Source organism: Malania oleifera, chromosome 10 (genome assembly GCF_029873635.1).
Source record: "Malania oleifera isolate guangnan ecotype guangnan chromosome 10, ASM2987363v1, whole genome shotgun sequence".
NCBI lineage: Eukaryota > Viridiplantae > Streptophyta > Magnoliopsida > Santalales > Ximeniaceae > Malania > Malania oleifera.
In genome coordinates this window covers 55269309-55291960 of record NC_080426.1, presented here as the reverse complement: position 1 = coordinate 55291960, position 22652 = coordinate 55269309, and the positions used below count along the sequence as shown (strand labels likewise).

Sequence of the window (22652 nt, the reverse complement as noted above, 5' to 3'; positions counted from 1 at the left end):
CAATGATGAGGCCCTTGTAACGGTGAGCAGCTCACGACAACAAATCAGTCGAAGAAACGTGCAGTGTCGATACTGCAAAAGGCACGGCTATATGAAGAGAGAGTGCCGAAAATTGATGAAGAAGAACATGAATGCTCATGGCAGTCCAAACGATGATGGATGGATTTTGGACTCTGGGAGTTCAGTTCATGTTTGTTTTAAGAAAGAATTTTTCCATTCTTTCAAAGAGGTTCACCGTACGGTATCACTCGGTGATGGGTCTTCATGCGATGTCAGAGGGATTGGATCTGTGAAGCTGAAGACGCCTGTTAGAGCAATCCGTATTTTGGATGATGTAAGCTTTGTACCAATGATGTGAAGAAATTTGATCTCCCTTAGTCGATTGGATTCTAAGGGCTGTCAAATCTCTGTCGCAGGTGGAGCTATGGAGGTGACACGATACGACTCAAAGATATTCACTGGGAAGGAGTCTCATGGGCTATATCAGTTAATGGGAACCACAGTTGTTGGTGGTTTGACCTCGGATGATGATAGCGGTACTTCATCAGAAACGAATAGATGAGTTCGGTTTGCTGATGAAGAAGGCGGTACTCTTTGCATGGTTTAGATGTTTCAACCAAACTATGAAGACTTGCATTGATCGAATTCGTGTCAAGGTGGAGCTATGGACTTGGGAGTTGATACTCGCCAAGGTGGAGATTGTTAGGATGTGTGGCTCGTATGGGTATCAACAGCCGCACCACCCAGCAGGAAATGTTGAACTGGAGAAGGACGGCCACCAAATCTGCTCACCTCTTGTGACTTTGCAGCAGCCTTTGTTTGACTTCTTCCCCCTCACCTTGTGTATATATATGTAATGTATGTGTGTGTGGATGTAGTAGTGAATTGCAGCAGTGTGTGTGGTGAGTTGCAGAAGTGTAACTGTGTGGTGCTGTGTTGTGAGGTGCAGAGTGCAGAGAGTTGTATGTGCAGAGGGCTGTGTGTGAGGAAGAGTAAATCCTTGTGAGAGTGAGAGAGGAGTTGAGGGCAGTAGCCTCCTCCTTCTCCTTGTGTAAATCTCCCCATATTTTTAGTGGATTTGAGCTCTCCCGTGGACGTAGGTCACAGTGGACCGAACCACGTAAATCTGGTCTCATTTTTGGTTGCTAAAATTTTGCTTGTATGATTGTTGCTCGGTCGATCATTTCACAACATCCCTCACCTGTTTCATCTTACCCTGGAATCTCGGATTTGAATTTGAGTCGATTTGGGTAAAAATATAGTATAAGATTTGACTTTCTTCCAAATACACGCGACTATCTTAAGAATAATATCAGCGTCCAAACAGTCCTCATTCCTTGCAAGAATAATAAACACAGAGGTAGAAGATAATTTTAGGGGAAGCAATGACAAATAAGACATCTCAAGGAAAGGTTTGCAAATAAGAAATTCAGCCCTTTTTTTGGGGGGGGGGGGGGGGGGTGTTTAACGGTACTGGCCAAGCAGAGATTGTCGACGTATATCTTGGATATAAATGATAAACAATTAATGTTGGAAAAACAAACGAGCAAACAAGCCCAACCTTCCCTACAAGACCCAAATTGGTTTAGGGCTGTAGAATTGGAGCCAGGTCAGGAACCATTTATTACCCCAAATGGGCCATCTCATATATCTATATAATTTTTTTTCTTCATTTATATTTTTATCTTTACTTGAATGACGATAGAAGGAGAATCTGTATATTTTTTTTCAAAGGCCTCTATGCACCAACTGATGCAGGATAGTTATAGAAACAGTAACAGAAAGGGAATTAAAGGAGAGGACGGCAGAGGAAAAATCAGTTCTTAATTCAAAACACATTAACTGTCCCATATGCTACAACTACTACAACCACCAAAGTATTTATATGCTGCAATTAACTAAAACACATAATTACTAAATAGCCCAAATAGCAGAAAATTACACAACATAAACTAAGAACTTATGCAAGCATATTGTCCTAAATCTATGCTGAAAATAATTATGCCGAATAGGCTGCGTAAATGATGAAGGTGGTCCTTCGTCATACTCCTTTGGCTGAAAGGGACTAGGCTTTGGAGAGTGTAGTTGTAGCTGTTACTCTAATAGCTTGTAAGGACTCTCACAAACAAAATCCTTAGTAAGCCAGGTAGCATTTGAAATGGGGTGATCTCTCCACTGAATATTGTCAAAGATTACCCTGAGGAGAAGTCACAAACTCATCATCCAAAATTGACTCCAGTGTGATATGGGGCTGAGAAGTGGAAGGAGCCCAGGGAACTATTGACCCTGCATGAGTACTAGATGAAAAAGTAGGAAGTCAAAGTTTTCTTGGTAAGGTGTTAAATCCTCCACATTAAAAATTGAAAATCGTCATATGATCAAGCAAATGAATTAGATTAATGCACCAGGTTCAAGTTTCTTAAGGATGGAGACGAGGCATTGAGCTTTTCAAAGGAAATTTTGAGTAGCCTTCAGGTTTAACATAAATCATGACAATATCCACCACATTAAATTCTTTGGCCCTACGGTGCACAGTAGCAAGTTTGCAACCCATATTACTCATGGCAAGTTTTTGATTACCCTTACAATGCAACTCATGGATATGTTGAACAAAATACTACACGCATCTTGTGGTGAAGGAACAAGATCAATGGTGGACGAGGTTTCTAACTGAGTACAAAATGCTTTTACATGTGGACCTCTTCATAGAGTGATTATAAGTAGATTTAGCAGACCATAACACATTTCAGATCTTGTTTGGTAGCACTTAAACAAAAGTGCTTATAACATTTATCACCTAAAATAAGTGCTTGTGCAAAAAAGTGCTATTTGGCATGTTCCTAGAGAAGTGGATTTTGAGAAGAAAAAAAAAAAAAATGGCCTTTTGCCACTTAAAGTGGGCATTATTCTTGCACATTGGCACTTCTGTTATTTTTGATGACTTTCCTCTCACTGTCTCTCTCTATTTCTCTCCTCGTCTCTCTTGTCTTCCTCCCTCCTCCTAAGCCTAGAGAGATCCATGAGCCTTCTCCTCCTCGTGTTGCCTTTGTTGCTAGAAAATTGTTTCCTTGCACTGCCATTGCTGCTGGTTATAGAGCCCATCTGATTATTGATATTTTGTGTGCTTGAATGTGTTGGATGAAAAAGAGTCACGATGTGGAATGGAGTTATTAGGGTTTGTTGAGCTCGTAGGTTCTTCTGTTTTAAGATGAAAGGAGAACTATGAGGCAAGGTGACCTTGTAGGTTCTTTTAGTTCCTCTTGTACCGCCTAAGTGCCATTGTCATTGGGAAGGAATATGCTTGAAATGCCCTCTCTAGCTCCTTTATTTGCTTGAATCTTGATTTCAGTAATAATACTATTGTTAACATAATAATCTAGCTATATTAATTGAAAAATATAAATTTAATTAATAGTAATATTACTATTAACATAAATAATAATTATATATTACTTTATTATGTATTATAATATGTGATTATATGTTGAAATATAATATTGTATTCATGAACTTATTTTTAGACACAACCAAACTGCACTTTTGAATTTAAGCACCTAACTACAACACTTAAATATCAATACCTACCAATTTCAACACAAACTATCTTTAAGTGGATCACCTAGACTATGGTTGAAAACCTCAACCTAACCATCAACCTAGGGGTTGCAAGTGGAAGAAAACATTAAGTGAGTCCCACACATTTAGGAGCCGTTTCATTGTCAAAAATTATGATAACGAATAGAAACTAAAACTAAAAACCAAAAATAGAAACTAAAAACAGGAAACCAATATCTTGTTTGGTTAATATTTATAGAACTAAAAAAAATTAAAAACTTTATTAAACAAATGCTCATTTTCTAAATGAAATAACAATTATAAAATATGATTAAAATAATAAAGGTACAAAATAATATAAATTAAAAACACTATATAAAAATAAAGATTATGATTATTTTACTTTAATTATTATATTCAAAAGTGACTTTAAAAGAAAAATCTTATTGTGTATGACAATTGAAATATGTAAAAATATTTTGTAAATGGCTTGTATTTTTTTTAAAATTTTTTTTGAAGTTTTATTAGCATATATTATTTTAATTAATTTTAAATTCATATGATCATTTTATTTTAATTTTAGTTAAAAAGTATAGATAAAATGAATGATTTAGTCCAAAAAAGTTAATTCTGGAAACTAAGGGCCTCTTTGGTGTTGTTGCTGTTTTCTGTTTCTATTTCTCCACAATGAAGAAAGAAATTATAAAAATGCTTTTGTTTATGTTATCAGTTTTCTGTTTCTATTGCCAGTTTTTTGTTGTTTGTCAAAAAGTTGAAAACTAGATTTTATGGTTTTTAGTGGCAACCTGTTGCCTAAAATTTTGATATTCAGAAATAATTTTTTTTAGATTAAATTATTCATTTTATACACTTTTAAATTAAAATCAAAACTAAATGATTATATGAATTTAAATATAATTAAAAGAAAAAAGATACATAAATTTCAAAAAATAATAATAATACCAATTACAAAATATTTTTACTATTTTTCAGTTGCAATATCCAATAAAATTTTTATTGTAAAGTAAAATTTGAAAGTAGAACAATTAAGTACAATAATTGTAACAAATTTTATTTTTATTATAGTAAATTTTTTAATGTATATTATTTGTAATTTTATTATTTTAATCATATTTTTATAATATTTCTTGTTTTAGAGATGAAAATGAATATTTTTTAATTAAGTTTTTAATTTGTATTAGTTTTATAAATGTTAACCAAATAGGTTGCTGGTTTCTACTTTTTAGTTTATGTTTCTGGTTTTTGGTTTTCATTTCTGGTTTTCGTTTCTCTAATTTTTGACAATGATACTAAACGACCTCTGAAATATTCTGGCAACAAGGTTGCGAAAACAACTAAAAATCATAAAATCTGGTTTTCAATTTTTTTGCAAACAGTTAAAAACTGTTAACTTAAACAAAAAACCAACAACGTAAACAAACTTGTTTTCATAATCTATTTTTTTACTGCACAGAAACAAAAACAGAAAATGGGAAACAAAAACAATACCAAACAAGCCCTTAGCAATTGTCTTCCAAAAGTAACTAGCAAATTTGATATCCCTATTAAGGCTTGATGTACATTGTTGCCCATAACCAAATAGCTTAAGCTTTTAGGCAAGGTGGTTTTTTAACATGGTATTAGAGCCATGGTTGTCAGGATGTCCTTCGCGTTTACTTTTTGTTTGTTAAAAATTATATTATTCCTTGTAATGGGTGTTGTTCATCATTTGTTATCTCTTTATGCGCAATTAGGCTACACGTGCAGAGGAGTGTTAAGGCTTGACGTATATTGTTGGCCCACAACCTAATAGCTTAAACTTTTAGGCAAAGTGATTTTTTAACAATCCCTATCGGACAATATGAATGAAAGTCGACAAACGATGTAATTTGACTGCCTCCTTAAGAACAATTTAGCTGTAGGAGAGGTATAAGAGATCTTACTTCATGGGATAAATTACTCTATCTTAGAAAACTTATCAACTACTTCAAACATGGAACATGCCCTTGTGTCGGGTGCTACTTTAGGGAGTCCAAGAACAAAATCTACACCCAAGCCTCCTATGATGGTTTAAATAGCATAGCATAATGGTGATGGATATAGTGGAAGCAAGAGTAGCTAGTGTAACAACTGTGAATTTTTTGGCAAGCATACACAAAGTTATGTGTAATGGTGTATTTGCATATTTTAATCTCTTAATCTTTCTCAAAAAGTTTTTTTTTAGTGTATTTTGGATCGTCCAATTCAACTTACTAATATCTTAAGCTTTTGGGCAAAGTGGTTGTTTAATAATCCCTATTGGACACTATGAATGGAAGTCGACAAACCATGCAATTTGACTGCCTCCTTAAGAACAATTTATCCGTAGGAGAGGAATAAGAGGTCTTCATGAGGGATAAATTGCTTTATCTTGGAAAACTTATCAACTACTTCAAACATGGAACATGCCCTTGTGCCGGGTGCTACTTTTGGGAGTCCAAGAACAAAATCTACACCCAAGCCGCACTTAGGATGGTTTTAAATAGCGTAGCATAACGGTGATGGATATAGTGGAAGCAAGAGTAGCTAGTGTAACAATTGTGAATTTTTGTCAAGCATACACAACATTATGTGTAATGGTGTATTTGCATATTTCAATCTCTTAATCTTTTGCAAAAAGATTTTTTAGTGTATTTTAGATCGTCCAATTCAACTTACTAATACTAATATTGTTTACTAAGAGTATTGTTTTTAAACTGCTAGTGACTGAAAAATTATATATTTTTTTAGTTTTCTTTAATCATATATGTGATAAATTAATTAATTAATTAAACAACATTGTGCACTCCATTAGTCTATTAGGAACATAATACATACAATAATGCAATTTTGTCAACTTATTTAATATTATCCATTAAATAAAGCATTTAAAATTACAATTTTCCTCTCTTGTGAAATGGGAAGGGCTCTCTTTTTTTTTTTTTTGGAAAAAACTTTCATCTTTCTCTCTCTCTCTCTCTCTTGGCCATGAAGGATTGAATTGTTTTTTCGATAGAAGGAGGTGGTGCAAAATCCTTCGACTTGGATTGAAGGAAAGGCCTTTGATCTAAACATTGGACAAGGTAGGGGAGACTCTTTATTTGTTAGTGTTCGAGAACGATATTTCCTACAATAGGTGGAGTGAGATTCTCTTAAGAGGTTGTCATTTGGTTTGCTAAATGATTTGTCAATTTTTAGTTGGTTGGAAAAGGGTTCTTGAAGTGCTCTAGAAACATGGTGGATGTCGATTAGGTGGACAAATGTGGGGAATTTTGTGGATCTAGAATTGGAGTGGAAAGCTAAGACATTTTTGGTGTTTGCCCATGGTGGCACTAAAGGTGATGGAAGGCGAAGCTTTGCGAATTTCAACTTGAATCTAGAGGCAAAGGTCAAGCAAGTCTTTTGGCTCCCTTATCATGTAGTTAGGTGGTGATGAAGGGAAGAATGTCAGTGGTGAAGGTTCTAAAAAAGGTGTTTTTTAGACACAGAGTCAAGGCATGGTGGGGGTGAATTGCAAATGAAGGAACTTGGGAATCCATTCAATTGCTTGGGAGGGTACTTTGAGTGGAGGGTACCTTGTAGGACCTCGACCCGACTACTTGGGTCTTGTATGGATATGTTGGAAGGGGTGCTCCTAGGTGTGTCTAGGGATTGAGACTAACTTCTATACATTCAATGTGAGTAGGGTTATTGAAGGGGTTGTGAAGTTGGCTGAGGTGGCTAGGGTTGTTCTTGGGGAGAATAAGGCAAAGAATATTGGGTTGAGGTGTTAGGTTCTCACTTTGGACTTGGGTATGGTAATTGAGAAATAATGAGCTTCTTTCTTGACTAAATTGGGCTAGTTAATTGAACAGGCCCATAGTCACAATAAACATTATTTGGGCCCTTCTTTGGAAACAAAACGACATTTCTCTTTCTTCTCACATGGGCCATTCTTTTCAACAAGCCCATAAATCTGATGAGGCTTGAGAAACTGGTGCAAAAGCTCACAGAGCTTACAAGGGATGTTCGATTGGAGTGATGTATTAAGAGGAGAACATTTAGGAGAAGATGTAATGGGATGAATTTCTCAAGAGCAGCAGCTAATATTAGTTGGAAGCCAAATTAAGGGATTTCAAGAGACATTTGTAATTGATCAAGCCCATAATTCTCCCAGTTCTCACTAGGTATTTTGTCTTCCGAGTAGATTCTAGGCACAAACCCTACCTTGCAATGCTCATTTTGAAAGTAGATTCATGATGACCAAGAGGGTATTCCATATATCCATCTTCTTTAGAAAGAAGTAATAGTATCAAAATGATTGGAGGGAAAGCGGCAAACATGATAGTCTTGTATCGACCAATTCTATAAGTATGATTGATGATTCTTTTCTTTTAGTGGGACGAGATTCTAGTAGTAGAAAGGAACTTTAGGCTTTTGAAAGTGGTTGAAAAAGGAGGTGGTTTTGTAAAGAAGCAAAATTTTTGTGAGGTTGAGAGTGAGGGGAATAATGTTGTTTTAGCCTTTCGGGTGGAAAATCATGGTAAATAAGAAATTTTTGACAAGCTCAAAGGTTAAAAGGTTTACACTTGTCAAAAGATAGTGTAGATGGGTGTCAAAATGAGGAAAATGCTTGAAGAAAATTGAGTTACTTCTAATTAGATGACAAGAAAAGTTCTGAGGTGAGATAAGGAGGTAATTTAAGTATATTAGAAAAATCAATGGTTGAGGATGATGTTACTAGAGAGAGTGTTAGTAGTTGTAAAGAGGAAAAGAATTGGGGGATATTTTTGATACTGACAATTGATAGTGAAGACCTCGGTGATTTTGATTGTGATGGGGGTTTGCTCTTGAATGAGATTTGGAGCCACTATGGTTATGTTTTTGATTTATCTAATATTCTTGGCAACTTAAATGTATGTGTCGCCTCCACCAATGGAAGGATGAGAGAGAATTTGCATTTTTGAAAATCATTGTATGGATAAAAAGAAATTGGGCAAGGATGGAATTCAAGTTCGGCATTTGTTTGACGAATTGGGTTTACACATGTATATGGTGGAAACAAAATTCCATTAGATGGTAAAAGCAAGGCTAAAAAGGGTGAGGGGGAACTAGCAAATTTTTAGTGTTCAGTGAATTATGGTGGGAGGGATTTAAAGAGGGAATTTCTTGGTTATTTTGTGTAGTTTTATATATATATATATATATATATATATATATATATATATATTTGAAGATTTTGTATCCTTGCCTAGGCTGTAATTTTTTTCTCTATTAATATATAGATTAAAGAAAAAAAGATTTACAACTTGAATTTGACAAAAATTAGAAAGAAAAGAAGGTTGAAATTGAACAATATTGCAAAGAATATCAAATTACTATTACTATCAAAATGAATAGTAGTATTTATATCGAATTGTTAGTTAATGCATATATTATGAATATTGTAGAAAATAAATGATTTAGTATCATTATCACCCTCATTATAATCTTCTCCTCCCTTTGTTCACGGGCTTTTCATGACCTACATCAAACCCCCACATCGATTGTAGACCTTGTTGCTTCTCATCATTACCACCTTCACCGCAAGTGGTTAGTGGTTTGTGTTCTCCTCATCATTAACAGGAACCATCGCACCAATTTCCTCAGCTGTTGCACAAAACTTCTACACAAATCCAACCCTAGCTCAAAGAACTTCCCTATTGTTGTCGATTGAATCACCAACCAATCCTTGAGGCTACCAATTTGAAATACTCCGGTAACCCCTATCCAACCTTCCAAACTGTTGAGTTATGACTCATATTCAAAGGAGTTACCCACTTGAAGTTTGTAACAAGTTGGAGGTTTCATAGAGAGGGCGAAGGGGCCCATAGGGTTCCTAAGCACTCCATGGCGAAACCCCCCTGTCTACTTAAACCTAGTCTAGAGAGGGTGCGTATAGTACATTTAAGCCAAGCGTAGTATAATTGTATTATCATGTAAGGGTATTTTGGGATTTTCATATAGAACTATATATACATATCATAATCGAGGGTTAAAGCTCAAAGGCAGTTTTTGTTTGATGATATGTTGAAATTGAGCAGAGACTCTGTGGACGTAGGCATACTGTCGAATCATGTAAATTCATTGTTTGTATTTTCTCTTTTGATCTTATTTATTTTTTATATTTATTTTGTGTGTGTGTGCGTGTGCATAACCTTATGGCATGATTTCACAACAATTGGTATCAGAGCACTAGATTCGTGCTAGGCTTTCTAAGGTTTGCATCTTGATTGCAGCAAAGCTGAGCAAGGTGAAGACTAGATTCAAAAAGTTTGATGGAAAGGAAACTTTAGCTTATGGCAGATGTGGGTAATCGATCTATTAGTTCAATAGAAGGTTTACAAGGCTTTGGCAGGAGAGAAATAAGAGAAGATGGATGAAGATATGATTGAATGGAACTATAATAGAATAATAGATCACTTTCAGTACTATGAGATCTTGTTTGATAGATTTTGTGTATTCGATGTGATGGAGGAGAAAATTGCCAAGGGTTTATGGATGAAATTGGAGAGCTTGTATATGTTGAAGAGCAATACTAACAAAATGCTCTTGAAGAAGTCATTTTTATTTCTTTGTATACTCGAGGGTGGGGATATGAATCAACATATGAATTAGTTCAATCAGATTCTTAGCGATTTGCTCAAAGTGGATGTGAGAATTGAAGATGAAGATAACACGTTGGTGTTGTTATCTTCTCTTCCTTTTCATTTGAATACTTGGTTTTGACACTACTTTATGGAAATTCACTTTTTGGGGTTCTTAGGTCAAATGAGACTAGAAGGAGGCCTAACAAAGAGGACTATGAACTAAAGGGCTTGGTTGCCAAGATCGAATATAGGAGAGGGAGATCTAGGGAGAATTATAAGCAAAGGGACAGATTGATGTCTAGATCAAGAACCAAGGATGTTGAGTTCTTCAAGTGCAAACAAAAGGGGCACTATAAGTGGGATTGTGCTCTTTGGAAGAAAAAGGAAGACAAGAAAGACTGACCATCAAGCTTTGCAAGTGTGGTGGCAGATAGTTCAAATGATGAAGAGTTCTTGCTGGTTGCTACAGGTAACAATTCTTTTTAGGATGCTTAGAATCTGGATTTTGGTTGCTCCTTTCATTATTGTCCGTATAGGGAGTGGTTTGATACTTACAGGGAAAGTGATGGTGGGTCAACAGTTCTTGGGGATAATTATCCTTGTCCTATAATTGGTGTTGGTATTGTGAAAGTTAGAATGTCTGTTGACATTTTGAGAACATTACAAAATGTTAGACATGTTCTAGAATTGAAGAACCTGCTTTCTTTAGGTTACTTAGAAAAGACTTTGTATGGACTTTTAGTAACTTCGAGAAGTGGAATCCTAAAGGTGTCAAATGGTTTTATGATTGTTATAAAGGGTAAACGAGTTGATAACAATTTGTATAAGCTAATAGGCAATACAATTGCAAGTAGTTCAACAATCACTTCTTCGGATATTGACATAGTTGACACTATGCTTTGGCATATGCGCTTGGGACATATAAGTGAGCGGAGTATGATGGATCTCCATAAAAGAAAATTGCTGAAAGGGTTGAAGGAGTGCAAAGTTGATTTTTGCAGGTATTTTGCTTTAGGTAAATAGTGCAGAGTGAAATTCAAGTTGTCTTCCTAGAAGAGCAAGGACATTTTAGATTATGTTCATAGTGATGTTGGGGTGTGTAGAGGTACAAGTTAGGAATGGAGCTCAATTTTTGTTAGCTTCATCGGTGATTACTCTAGGAAGCTTTGGGTTTACTTCATGAAGGAAAGCCAGAGGTATTCTCCAAATTTAAGTAATGGAAGGCAGAGGTTAAAAAATAAATGGGAATGTTAGTAAAGTGTCTTAGGTCAGATAATGGGCTGGAGTACAAGTTTGATGAGTTTTTGAACTTCTGTAGGTTTGAGGGAATTGTTAGATATTTTATAGTTTGTTGGACTTTCCAACAAAATGAAGTGGCTGAAAGGATGAACATGACCCTGCTTGAGAAAGCTAGGAGTATGAGACTACATGCAGAATTGGCCAAGACTTTCTAGGTAGATGCAGTCAGTGCAGTTTGTTATATTATTAGCATGTCACTTTCTATAAAGCTGGATAGTAAAGTGCCTGAGGAAGTTTTGATAGGTCAAAAGGTCTCTACATTGATGATCTTTAGTTGTCCAAGTAGGTCACATTCCTAGTGAGTTTTGATCCAAACTAGACCCTAGTCCAAGAGGTGCATTTTCAATTAACTATGAAAAGTGGCTTAAATGGTTCAAGTTGTGGGATCTAGAGGATAAGAAGGTATTTATGAGTAGAGATGTGGTGTTTGATTAGACATTCATGCTAAGGTACAAAGAAGATGGACAAGACAACAAAGTTGACAGGATGGAGCCAAAGGTGTAGGTGGAGCTTGGGAAACTACAAGACCAACAACCAAAGGTGCCTTCAGTTGAATAGTAAGATCAGTGGCAATTGGATGACCACGGTGTAGCTATAAATAGATGTAGATGTGCATAAATATGGTTTAGAGCATATGGTCTCCTTTGCTTTAGTTAGTGGCATTGGAGATCCATATTCATTGTAGGATGCAGTTTTTAGTTCAGAGAAAAATAGGTGGATGGAAGCTATGATGGAAGAGGTGGAGTCTTTGCTTAAAAATTGGACTTGGGTGTTGGTGGAACTTCCTCAAGGAAACTAGTGGGGTGCAAATGGTTTTTTAGGAAGAAAGATGATATTTCAGAAAGAGATGATAATCAAGGCTAGACTAGTGGCAAAAAGGGAAGGATAGACTATGATAGGATATTTTCTCCTGTTGTCTAACATACCTCCATTTAGATTGTACTTGCCATAGTAGCTTAGTTTGACTTTGTGTTAGAGCAGCTAGATGTTAAAACAACATTTCTTCATGGTGACTTAGAAGAGCAAATCTATATGGAGTTGTCGGAAGGTTTCAAGGAACTTGGGAAGAAAAATTATGTTTGCAGATTAAGGAAATCATTGTATGGTTGAAGCAATTGCCAAGGTAGTGGTACAAGCGCTTTGATTCATTCATGATGAGTATTGGATGTTGTAAGTATGATTGTTGTGTTTACTTTAGAAATCTATCTAATGGTTCATTTATCTTTCTACTATTATATCTTGATGATATGTTGATTGCTGCAAAGAATATCTGTCATGTCAATGGTTTAAAATCCTTATTAAGGAATTTGAGACGAAGGATCTTGGTGCTGCAAAGAAGATCCATGGAAATATGGAGAGACAAGAAAGATTGCAAGCTTTGGGTCTCTCAAAATGCTTACATAGAGGTGTTGGAGAGATTTAGCATGAACAATGCTAAGCTATTGCCTAACCTATTGAAAAAATCATTTCAAGCTATTGTCAACTCAATGTCCACAATCAGATGAGGATGTGGAGGAGATGTTGCATATGGAGTTAGTATAGTGAATAAGTTTACAAAAATCTAGACAAGGAGCATTAGAGTGCTTTGAAGTGGGTCCTCGGGTACTTGATAGACAATGCAGATTTTGGCATCGAGTTTGAATAATGATAGGTTTTAGCTTTAGTATAGGGATTCATAGGAGAATTGGATGACAAGAGGTCCACCACAGGTTATGTTTACACTATGGCAAGCGGACCTATTTGTTGGAAATCCATGTTACAAGTGGTTGTTGCATTATCTACCAATGAGGCAGAGTATATGACAGTGATAGAGGCTGCAAAGAAGGCTATGTGGTTGAAGGGATTGGTAACTAAACTTTGCATAGAGTAGCAGATTATTCATTTGCAATGTGATAGTTAAAGTGCAATTTACTTAACAATGTATTAAGTATATTACGTCAGAACAAAGCATGTTGTAGTCAAATATAATAGGATATAAGAGTTGATTGGCACTAATGAGCATGGTTCGAAATCGCGGTAGTGGGTAACGTCGCGTAACGGTCGTGGGTGTCGCGGGACGCGGGTGTTACTTAATGGGAAGCGGGCGTAATGGCTGTGAATTTTTTTCACGCATGCACAACCATGCCAAAATCGAAAAATAAGCATGAAATCCATTAATGCATGATTTTTGATGAATTTTGACAACCTTCATTCAACCTACAAATGCTTTTTAATAGGCATTATGATTTTTATATTAATTTTAGTGCGCTGCTTACAAAAAAAGGCATATTTTTTTAAAGTTTGCATTAGTTTAATGGGTAAAAAAATGTAGAAATGTAATTAAAATGAAGAATCAATTGATTAAAGACATAAAGTTACTTAAAATGAGTCAATAGACCTAATAATTTAAATTACAATACAATAATTTATATTACAATTTACAATTTTAAAAAATAAATATGGAATTGTAAATCTTACAATTTAATTATTTAAATGGTAGTGTACTTGAGTCACTTGAGACTTGACTAATTGTGTAGAAATTAGGATTTATTATAAATTTTAGATCAAATATTAAATTATTAATAATCAAGGTATTTTAAAAATAATTATGTAGAATATTAATTAATAATTTTTTACTAAATTTGTACTCTAACTCTCTAAGTAACTTTATAAATTTTATGTTTTAATAATTTTATACTAATTTTTTTATTTTAATTAATAAATTCTACTTATATAATCATTTATAAATTTGCATACTAATTAAATAATAAATATAAACTGAAATTATAAAATAAACTAAATTATTAATTTAGAATAAATTGGTAATTTACAATTACATTAACCAATGAAGTAGAAGAATTGAAGAAACATACCCACTCCCGAGTCCTGAGTCCCCACTGAAGCTGCGAGAGAGTTGCAACCTGCAAGCCCCCAAAATTTGGGGGAATCGAAGGCTTCAAAACTTATTTTTGGAGTTGCGACTACGAGCCTGCAAATGGAGGCGACCTACAGAGCACAGCTCCTTCAAGCGACAAATCGAAGACTGGAAGTTGATTTTTGGGTTCTTACACTGGACAAAGGAGACGAACTGACGAAGAGGGAAAAATCGAAACACCTTCAAGGGAAAAATCAAACACCTTCAAGACGAACTGCCAGTCAGCTGACCTGTGATGGCTGCAAACTGCGAAGAACATCTTCAAGGCAAAAATCGAAGCTGATTTTGGGGATTTTGAAGCTTCAGATCAGTAGATTGAAGCCGTACGAAAGAGACGAAGAGTGAAAGAGGGAACAACACAACAAATCGAAGCTTCGAAGCTGCTTTCGTATCTTTGGAGGCTTCAAATGAGGAGATCTAAGCTAGATGATGGAGAGAAACACACAAAATGGAGCAGATTTGAGGAGATAAGGAAGGTACGCAGTAGTGTAAGGGGCTGTCGGCTGTAATGTGTCATAACGTTAGTGTAACGGCCGTTACGGTTCTGTAATGGCCATTATGCATGTGAATTTTATGCTCACCACTAATGCGGGCTGTAACGGTATCCGAGAGATGATTTTCCGTTACGTAACGGCCGTTATTTAATACCATGCTAATGAGATTCAGTTGATTAAGGTGGTTACACAAGAAATGCAGTTGACATGTTGACGAAGGTTGCTCCTAATAAAGAGTTCTTGCATTGCTTGAACTTACTTTATATTGCTAGTTGATGAATTAGTGATGTGCAACTTCAAGTGGAGGTATAGGTTTGAAAGATCCAAGGGGGTGAATCAAGGTGGAGATTATTGAGTTATGACTCATATTCAGAGGGGTTATCCACTTGAAGTTTGTTACAAGTAGGGGAGGTTTTGCGCAAGGGCAGGGCCTCCTCACCCTTCATGTGCGAAATCTTTCTAACTACTTAAAACCAAGTCCAGTGGGGGTGCATTGGGGGGTGAGGGTGGGGGAGGTGCCTCCCCATGGTACAATATAGTACGTTTGAGTCATGACTAGGTATAATTGTATTGTCATATAAGGATAGTTTGGGGTTTTCATATGGGGCTATATATACATATTGCAGTCGAGGATTAAAGCCCTATGACAGTTTTCATTTTATGATATAGTAGAATTGCGCAGGGGTTCCTTGGACGTAGGCACACTACTGAACCACGTAAATTTGTTGTTGTTGTTCTTCTCTCTTTTAATTTTCTCTATTTTTCATATTTTCTCTATATGTGCTCATAACCTTAAGGTGTGATTTCACAACACAAACATTGATGACAAACCCTCCCGGAACCACTTCACTGATGACAAAGATAACCTCACCCATTGATTGCATTTAGGGTTCTACTCTAGCACAAAGAGAAACTTGCCCTTTTCCCATTCCATCCATAGTAGTCAGAGGCGCGAGGCGAGCCGAGGTGCAAAGGGTCTTTGAAGCCGAGGCGCGAGGCGAAGGCGTGCGCCTCATGAGGGTGAGGCGCACAATTATTAAAATTGTGTAAAATATCTATTTGGGGTAATTTATATATGAACATATGAATATCAAGTGATATTAGAACTTAAAATGCCAAAAAATTCAATAACAAAATTAGAAATTTAATAAAATTGCCAAGACAAAGCCCAAAAGCATCAACAATTCAACATAGTTCAACATCAAAAGAAAAGAGTACAATAAAAAATTTCAAAATATAAAATCTAAAAATCCTCCTCAATCATCACTCATCACTCATCATCAACTAAGTCGGCAAAGATATCATCATCTTCCTCTTCATCATCAGAACTGTTTTCTCCAACATCTTTTTCCTCTTCCGTCTCCTTTGCACTATCAACTTGGATTTCATCCTTATCTACAAGTTCCAACATTGTGGTCTGACCCCTAGCACTGGTTGCACTACTAGATGAAGCCCTTCCTCTTCCTCTAGACGATGATGGCATATTTGTACTTATTCTTGATCTAGTGTGATGCGGGGGGTTATTTAGTCCAGCAGCTCTAGCAACAGAATCCCAAGTCAAATTATCATCTTCAAACACAAGTTCATCATCCTCATCAGAATCACCATCCATCCTACCAATCAACCACTCATTACTATCATCAATGTCCTTTAGGAGGATGGGATCAATGGTGTCACGTTTGTCGTATCGACGCCTCAGAGTTCGATTATATTTCACAAATACCAAATCATTCAAGTATTGCTGGGATAACCTATTTCTCCTTTTGCTATGAAGCTGCAAAAAGTTTAAAGTAATATGGTTAATAATGATTCTAAAAAGTAGTAGATTGGTAGTTCTTGTTCTTTAATAATTAATCCATGATGTACTAATGACTTACATGTTGGAATATGCTCCAATTTCTTTCACAGCCGGTAGCACTACATGTGAGGCTAAGAATTTTCACAGCAAACTTTTGCAAGTTTGGAGTTGTTGATCCATATGCCATACACCATTGCGCTGTTATAAAATAAATTTTAAATGAATACCTACTAGGTAAATAATTTCAAAAATAAAGAGGTAGTACAAATGCCACTTTACCTGGTGCTTTTGTCTTCCTTTATCTCACTGCCAAACTAATTCCAAAGACGCCACTAGCGGCATTGTATTTTTCCAACTCATGTGAAACTTTATCTTGCATTTCAATAGTTGGCAGTAGCCTTGCAATACATTTGTACAAATCCGTCATAATTTCTTCATCTTGCAAAATGTTAGGGTTTGAATAGAAAAATTCTGGATTCAAGTAGTGTGCAGCTGCATGCAACGGTTGATGGAGTTGGCATCCCCACCTCGTATCAATAATTTCAAATGCCTCCTTGAATTTATCCTCTCTCTCACCAAAAGCCTTAGCTATGGCTTCCTTAGCCCTATCCATTGCTTCATAAATGTATCCCATTGCAGGCTTCTTTTCCCCATCAACCAAACGGAGTACACGAACAAGTGGACCTGTTAACTTAAGAGCATAGACGATGGTACTCCAAAAAGTAGGCATCAAAACAATAGTAGCTGCTCTTTTGCCAGCCGCCTCCTTTGCCCATTTAGTAGTATTCCAATCTTCAGAAGTAAACATTTTCCTCAAGTTGTTCTTTTGAAGATGGATTGAACGACGGGTGATGAAGGCAGTTGCAAATCTTGTAACTGCAGGTCTAAGTAACTCCTTACCTCCAGTGAACTGTCTCATCAAGTTGACAACGCCAACACGATTATAGATATAGCCATTCAAAAAAATTGCCCTTTTCAAAGTTGCATGAATTGAAGGCATCTTCCCAATATCCTCCAAAATTAAATCAATGCAATGAGCAGCACACGGTGTCCAGTATAAATGTGGCATCTTTGCTTCCAACAATCTCCCTGTTCAAAAATCAAGGAATGAAGCCATTAAAATATTAAAATAAACAATATATACACTATAGAAAGTAGTTCTAAAAATAAGTTGTTACCTGCTGCAACATAGTTTGATGCATTGTCAGTTACCACTTGAATCACATTTGATTCTCCAATTTCCTCCACAATCTCATCAAGTAATCTATATATTCTATCTACATTCTTGAAAATATTAGAAGCATTAATAGACTTGATGAATACTGATCCCTTTGGAGAGTTCACTAAAAAGTTGATTATGTCCTTATTAGCAACCGAATCTCTCCAACCATCAGACATAATTGAGCAGCCATATTTTGTCCATTCCTCCTTATGGACCTTCAACAACTCTTTCATTCGACTAACTTCCTCCTTTAGGTAAGGAACTCTTACTTCATGATAGTTAAGTGGCTTTATTCCAGAACCATATTGTCCAATCGATTCAAGTGCCACTGCAAAGCTGTTCAAATGTACAGCATTAAATGGTATCCCAGCATCATACATCCACCTAGAAAAATCTCCCATTGCCTTTTTTTCTTAGTTCTTTCTTGCACGCTTCATTTATTGATGTTTGCTTCATCTTCCCTTCTTTCCTAGCTTGGACAGCTTTCTTTGGATCGGGAGTGAAAAACAAGTCTATAGGCCCCTTCTGTTTTGGTTTCTTCAAGTTGGATTGGTATGATCTTTTACTTCCATCACTAGTAAGCACTCTCTTGCCACGAATGTCAATTTCTTGAACTTCATCTTCTTCATCTTCACCGTAATGATCTATATCATCAAAGTCGGGCAATAACTCATTTTCCTCCTTTTCCAAATCTTTCTTCAACATATACTCTTTAATCTCCTCACCTACATGAGTAGGGCACTTAGAGCATTCTTTCACATTTCGAAATCCTCCAACAATGTGTTGTTTTGTCCGAAATATTCCTCCCCTTGTGACTTTATCACAAAAATTGCAAGTTAAATTATTTCTATTTTTTTGATCCTCCAAATGTGCATACTTTCATGTGGGATCTTTCTTTGCCGAGGCCTCACATCCAGAACGAGAATCCATTTAAGATTTTAGACTTGGTATCCCGTATCCTAACTGAAAAAACAATGCATCATATATTTAAAATTTAAGACTTACATAATGCATTTCCAAACAAATTAAAAAATAGTAGTTAATTTCAATAAAAAGAATAAATATTATGTATTAGTTATAATTTATAAACTTACATTAATTAAACTAAATATTATAAATTAAAAAACAGTAGCTAAATTTCTGTAAAATAAATAAATATTATGTATTAGTTATAATTTATAAGCTTACATTAATTAAACTTAATATTATAAATTAAAAAACAGTAGCTAAATTTCTGTAAAAAAAATAAATATTATGTATTAGCTTAGATTAATTAACCAAATATTTAATTTATAAGCTTACATATAAAGAAGAAGAAGAAGAAGAAGAAGAAAAAGAGCAGGCAGCAGTCAGCAGTCAGCAGCACGCAGCAAGCATGCAGCAGGAAGAAGAAGAAGAAGAAGAAGAAGAAGAGAAGCAGCAGGCAGCAGGACGCAAGCAGCAGCAGAACAAGAAGAAGAAGAAGAAGAAGAGAAACAGCAAGCAACAGGATGCAAGCAGAAGAAGAAGAAGATGAAGACTTACAAAGGTTCGAAGGCTTAAAGACGATCTCCAGCTGGTTCGAAATGTTGAAGGCGACTTGACGAACTCACGTCGTGCTCGAAGGCAGTCAGAGGAACTCACGACTGCTTTGAAGGCAGGCAGACGAACTCACGAGGGCTCCGACTAGTTCGAAACGAAGTCGCGCAGGTCGTGCTTCTTCAAAATGTCGAAGATGAACTCACGATCCTGGTCGAAGCTCGAAGACGAAGTCGCGAAGGCCTCCGGCTGGTTCAAAGGCTCGCAAAAAAGGCTTCGAAGGGTCGAAAGGGGCTAGGGCTTTGTTCGTGTGAGGGATACGAGTCTGGCGGGCCATTTCTCTCCTTTAAATGGCTTAAAAATACACAAGGCGCGCCTCACTGCGCCTCGTCTCGCCTAGGGTCGCCTCTTGCAGGTCGCCTCGCCCCACCTGGTATGAGGCGGCAGCCTCTTCGCCTCACTGCGCCTTGCGCCCGAGGCGCGCTTTTAACTAGTATGATTCCATCCAGCCTTAGATCAAAGGTTTTCCCTCCGGTCTGGACTGATCATCTGCAAATCTCTTTTTTCATGCCCTACAGCTGCCACAGCGACATACTAAACCTGGGAGAAGAGGGGGAGAGAGGTTGCGAGGGGGAAAGGACTTTTGTTTTAATCAATAGGTTTGCCTTTTCTGGGGTGCAATCAATAGATTCAATTGGAAATTCCTTTTCTTTATAACTGATAATAGCGATGGTAATGCTACTTTTCAAAGTAGTGTCATTAATTTGGTACTCCATAATGTCATATAAATCCTATTGAGGACTTCTTTACAAAATATGCTAGTATTTTTTTTGATGGTTACTTTTTTAGTTTGTGAACTTGTTTGATTTATTAAAATTTGATATTTTCCAATTTTATGGACTCTCCAGGATCCTATTTAAAAAAGCAAAATTGAAAATCTGATGTTTACTGATATAGAAATATTCCTGCACCTTTTTGATTATTTGACAAATCATGTTGGAAGCTGTATGTTGCATTCCGAGTATTGTATATATATTTTGCATGTTGATGTATTTAGAATATTGTGGAATAAATGTTGATGTTGCTTTTCTATTTTCACTTGTAGCGACTTTTGAGTCTTTAGCCCAAGTTATGCAATGGCGGACTCAGGGGATCATCAATGCTCTGATCTAGTGGACTCAGGGGATCAGCAACACTCTGAGCAAGCAAACACAGAGCGTGGTTTAACTCCTTTCCCTGCATGATGTTCTTTTGTTTTGTTTTGTTTTGTTTTGCCTTTTGTCTTCCATTTGCAATTTTTTTTCATTTACTTTTGCTTTATTTATTTTTTTATTTTTACCATTCTACTAATATTTATTGTTCTTTTACAGTTTGCAAGTTTTTTAGAAACTAGTTAAGAGCAAGAACATTAGAAAACGAACATTTAATGAAAATGAAGATTTAAAAAATGAGTCCTCGGTCGTTCATAATTTGAAAAAACCTGTAAAACCTGACAGTGTGCTGCACTTTTCAACTGGGCCCTCCAAGCAATCAATGGCCACAGTATCAAATGTGGAGTCGCAGAATTCAATATTTCAGTTTGAATCATCCAAAGAGATTCAGGTTCAGCATGATAGCAGAGCAGCAGCAACTCTAGAAACTGAGACTGAGACTGAGTTTTCAAAAGATGCTCGGGCGATCCGAGAGAGTGCGCTTAAGCAAGCAGAGGAGGCTTTGAAGGGAAAGAACAATGGCTCTGGAGGTGAAAAATTGTATAAAGGCATCCATGGGTATACTGATTACAAGGCTGGGTTTCGAAGAGAACAAACAGTCTCTGGTGAGAAAGCTGGTGGGGCACATGGGCCTCTCAGGGCTTCTGCTCACATCAGAGTTTCAGCAAGGTTTGATTATCAGCCAGACATATGTAAGGATTACAAAGAGACTGGTTACTGTGGGTATGGAGATGCATGCAAATTTATGCATGATCAAGGGGATTATAAGTTTGGGTGGCAATTGGAGGAGGAGTGGGAGGAAGCAGAGAAGGCGAAGAAGAGAATTTTAGCTTTAGGAGGGGATGACATAAGCGAAGGGGGAGATGACCAGAGTGAGGAAGATGAGGATGACTCATTGCCCTTTGCATGTTTTATTTGCAGACAGCCATTTGTAGATCCTGTTGTAACCAAGTGCAAGCACTACTTCTGTGAGCATTGTGCATTGAAGGCATGCCTTCTTCTCCCTTATATTTTTGGATTTAATCATCAGTTATTGTTGTTGGTGTTTATAGCATTGATGTTCCCATTGGATGAATTGTGTGAGAAGCTGGTTGTTAAAACAGTTATATAATTGCCTTATTGCTGTTAGGGGGAAAACATGGTTGACAGATGTCTAATATCTTGCTCTCTTAAAAGTTTCTTATAATGTATTTGAGTGCTTTTGGTTTTAATGATTATTAACTTACATAGTCGTGATTTACTGTCTGGTGGCTCTGATTAAACAACAACCTTCTTTATAAGTTCAAGACTGACAATTGATCTGGACACCCTTTAATTGGTAAAAGCCTAGAGGAAAATGTATTGTATAACTACAGGACTAGCCCTTTGGATTTATTTGAAAAAATAAAATCTTTTAATTTTTTTCTGGCACACAGACAGCCTTGTGAGCTTTCATGTCTATAAGAGTTCTTGGGAAGAGACCCATCAAGTGCCAAATGGGTTCCCTAGTCTCAAATATGCCACATATGATGTTTGCTGTTTGTTTTTAAATTTTGAATGATTGATCATGTCATGCATTAATTTTTATGATTGACTTGTGCATTAAGTGAGGTTCTTTAGTGCTGTCTCCTAACCCTGTTGCATGCTATTCATTAGGAGATTAATTTGACTGTATGTTCTTCTGTTTCACAGCATCATTCGAGGAACAAAAAGTGCTTTGTTTGCAACCAGCCTACCCTTGGCATATTCAACACAGCTCATGAGATTTGCAAAAAGATGGCTGCAGAGAGAAAATAACTGGTCTGTCAAATTTTTTCCCAATAAATTTTCTCTCTGAATCATGTGGATTTGATGTTCTCATAGTATTTTAGTGGAATTTTGATTTAAAGTTGTTGGAGTGTCAAGCTTGATCTGGGACAGATCTGAGCCGTCCACGCTGCTGCAGATCCAACGGCTGCTGTGGTGTTTTATTTGTTAAAGGGGGCATTGTTGTAATTTGCTTTTAATTCTTCCCTTTACTTCTGAAATTAAAACAG

At 36.3% G+C, this 22652-nt stretch overlaps 1 protein-coding gene across 1 annotated transcript; it reads left to right on the top strand.

The window, feature by feature from the left end:
- The first annotated feature begins 13203 nt into the window (after positions 1-13203).
- On the top strand, positions 13204-22413 carry LOC131166691 (zinc finger CCCH domain-containing protein 1). Its single transcript, XM_058125268.1, has 3 exons — positions 13204-13326; positions 20813-21625; positions 22309-22413. The coding sequence occupies exons 1-3, from the start codon at positions 13204-13206 to the stop codon at positions 22411-22413; spliced, it is 1041 nt and encodes a 346-aa protein (XP_057981251.1).
- The last annotated feature ends 239 nt before the right edge of the window (positions 22414-22652 follow it).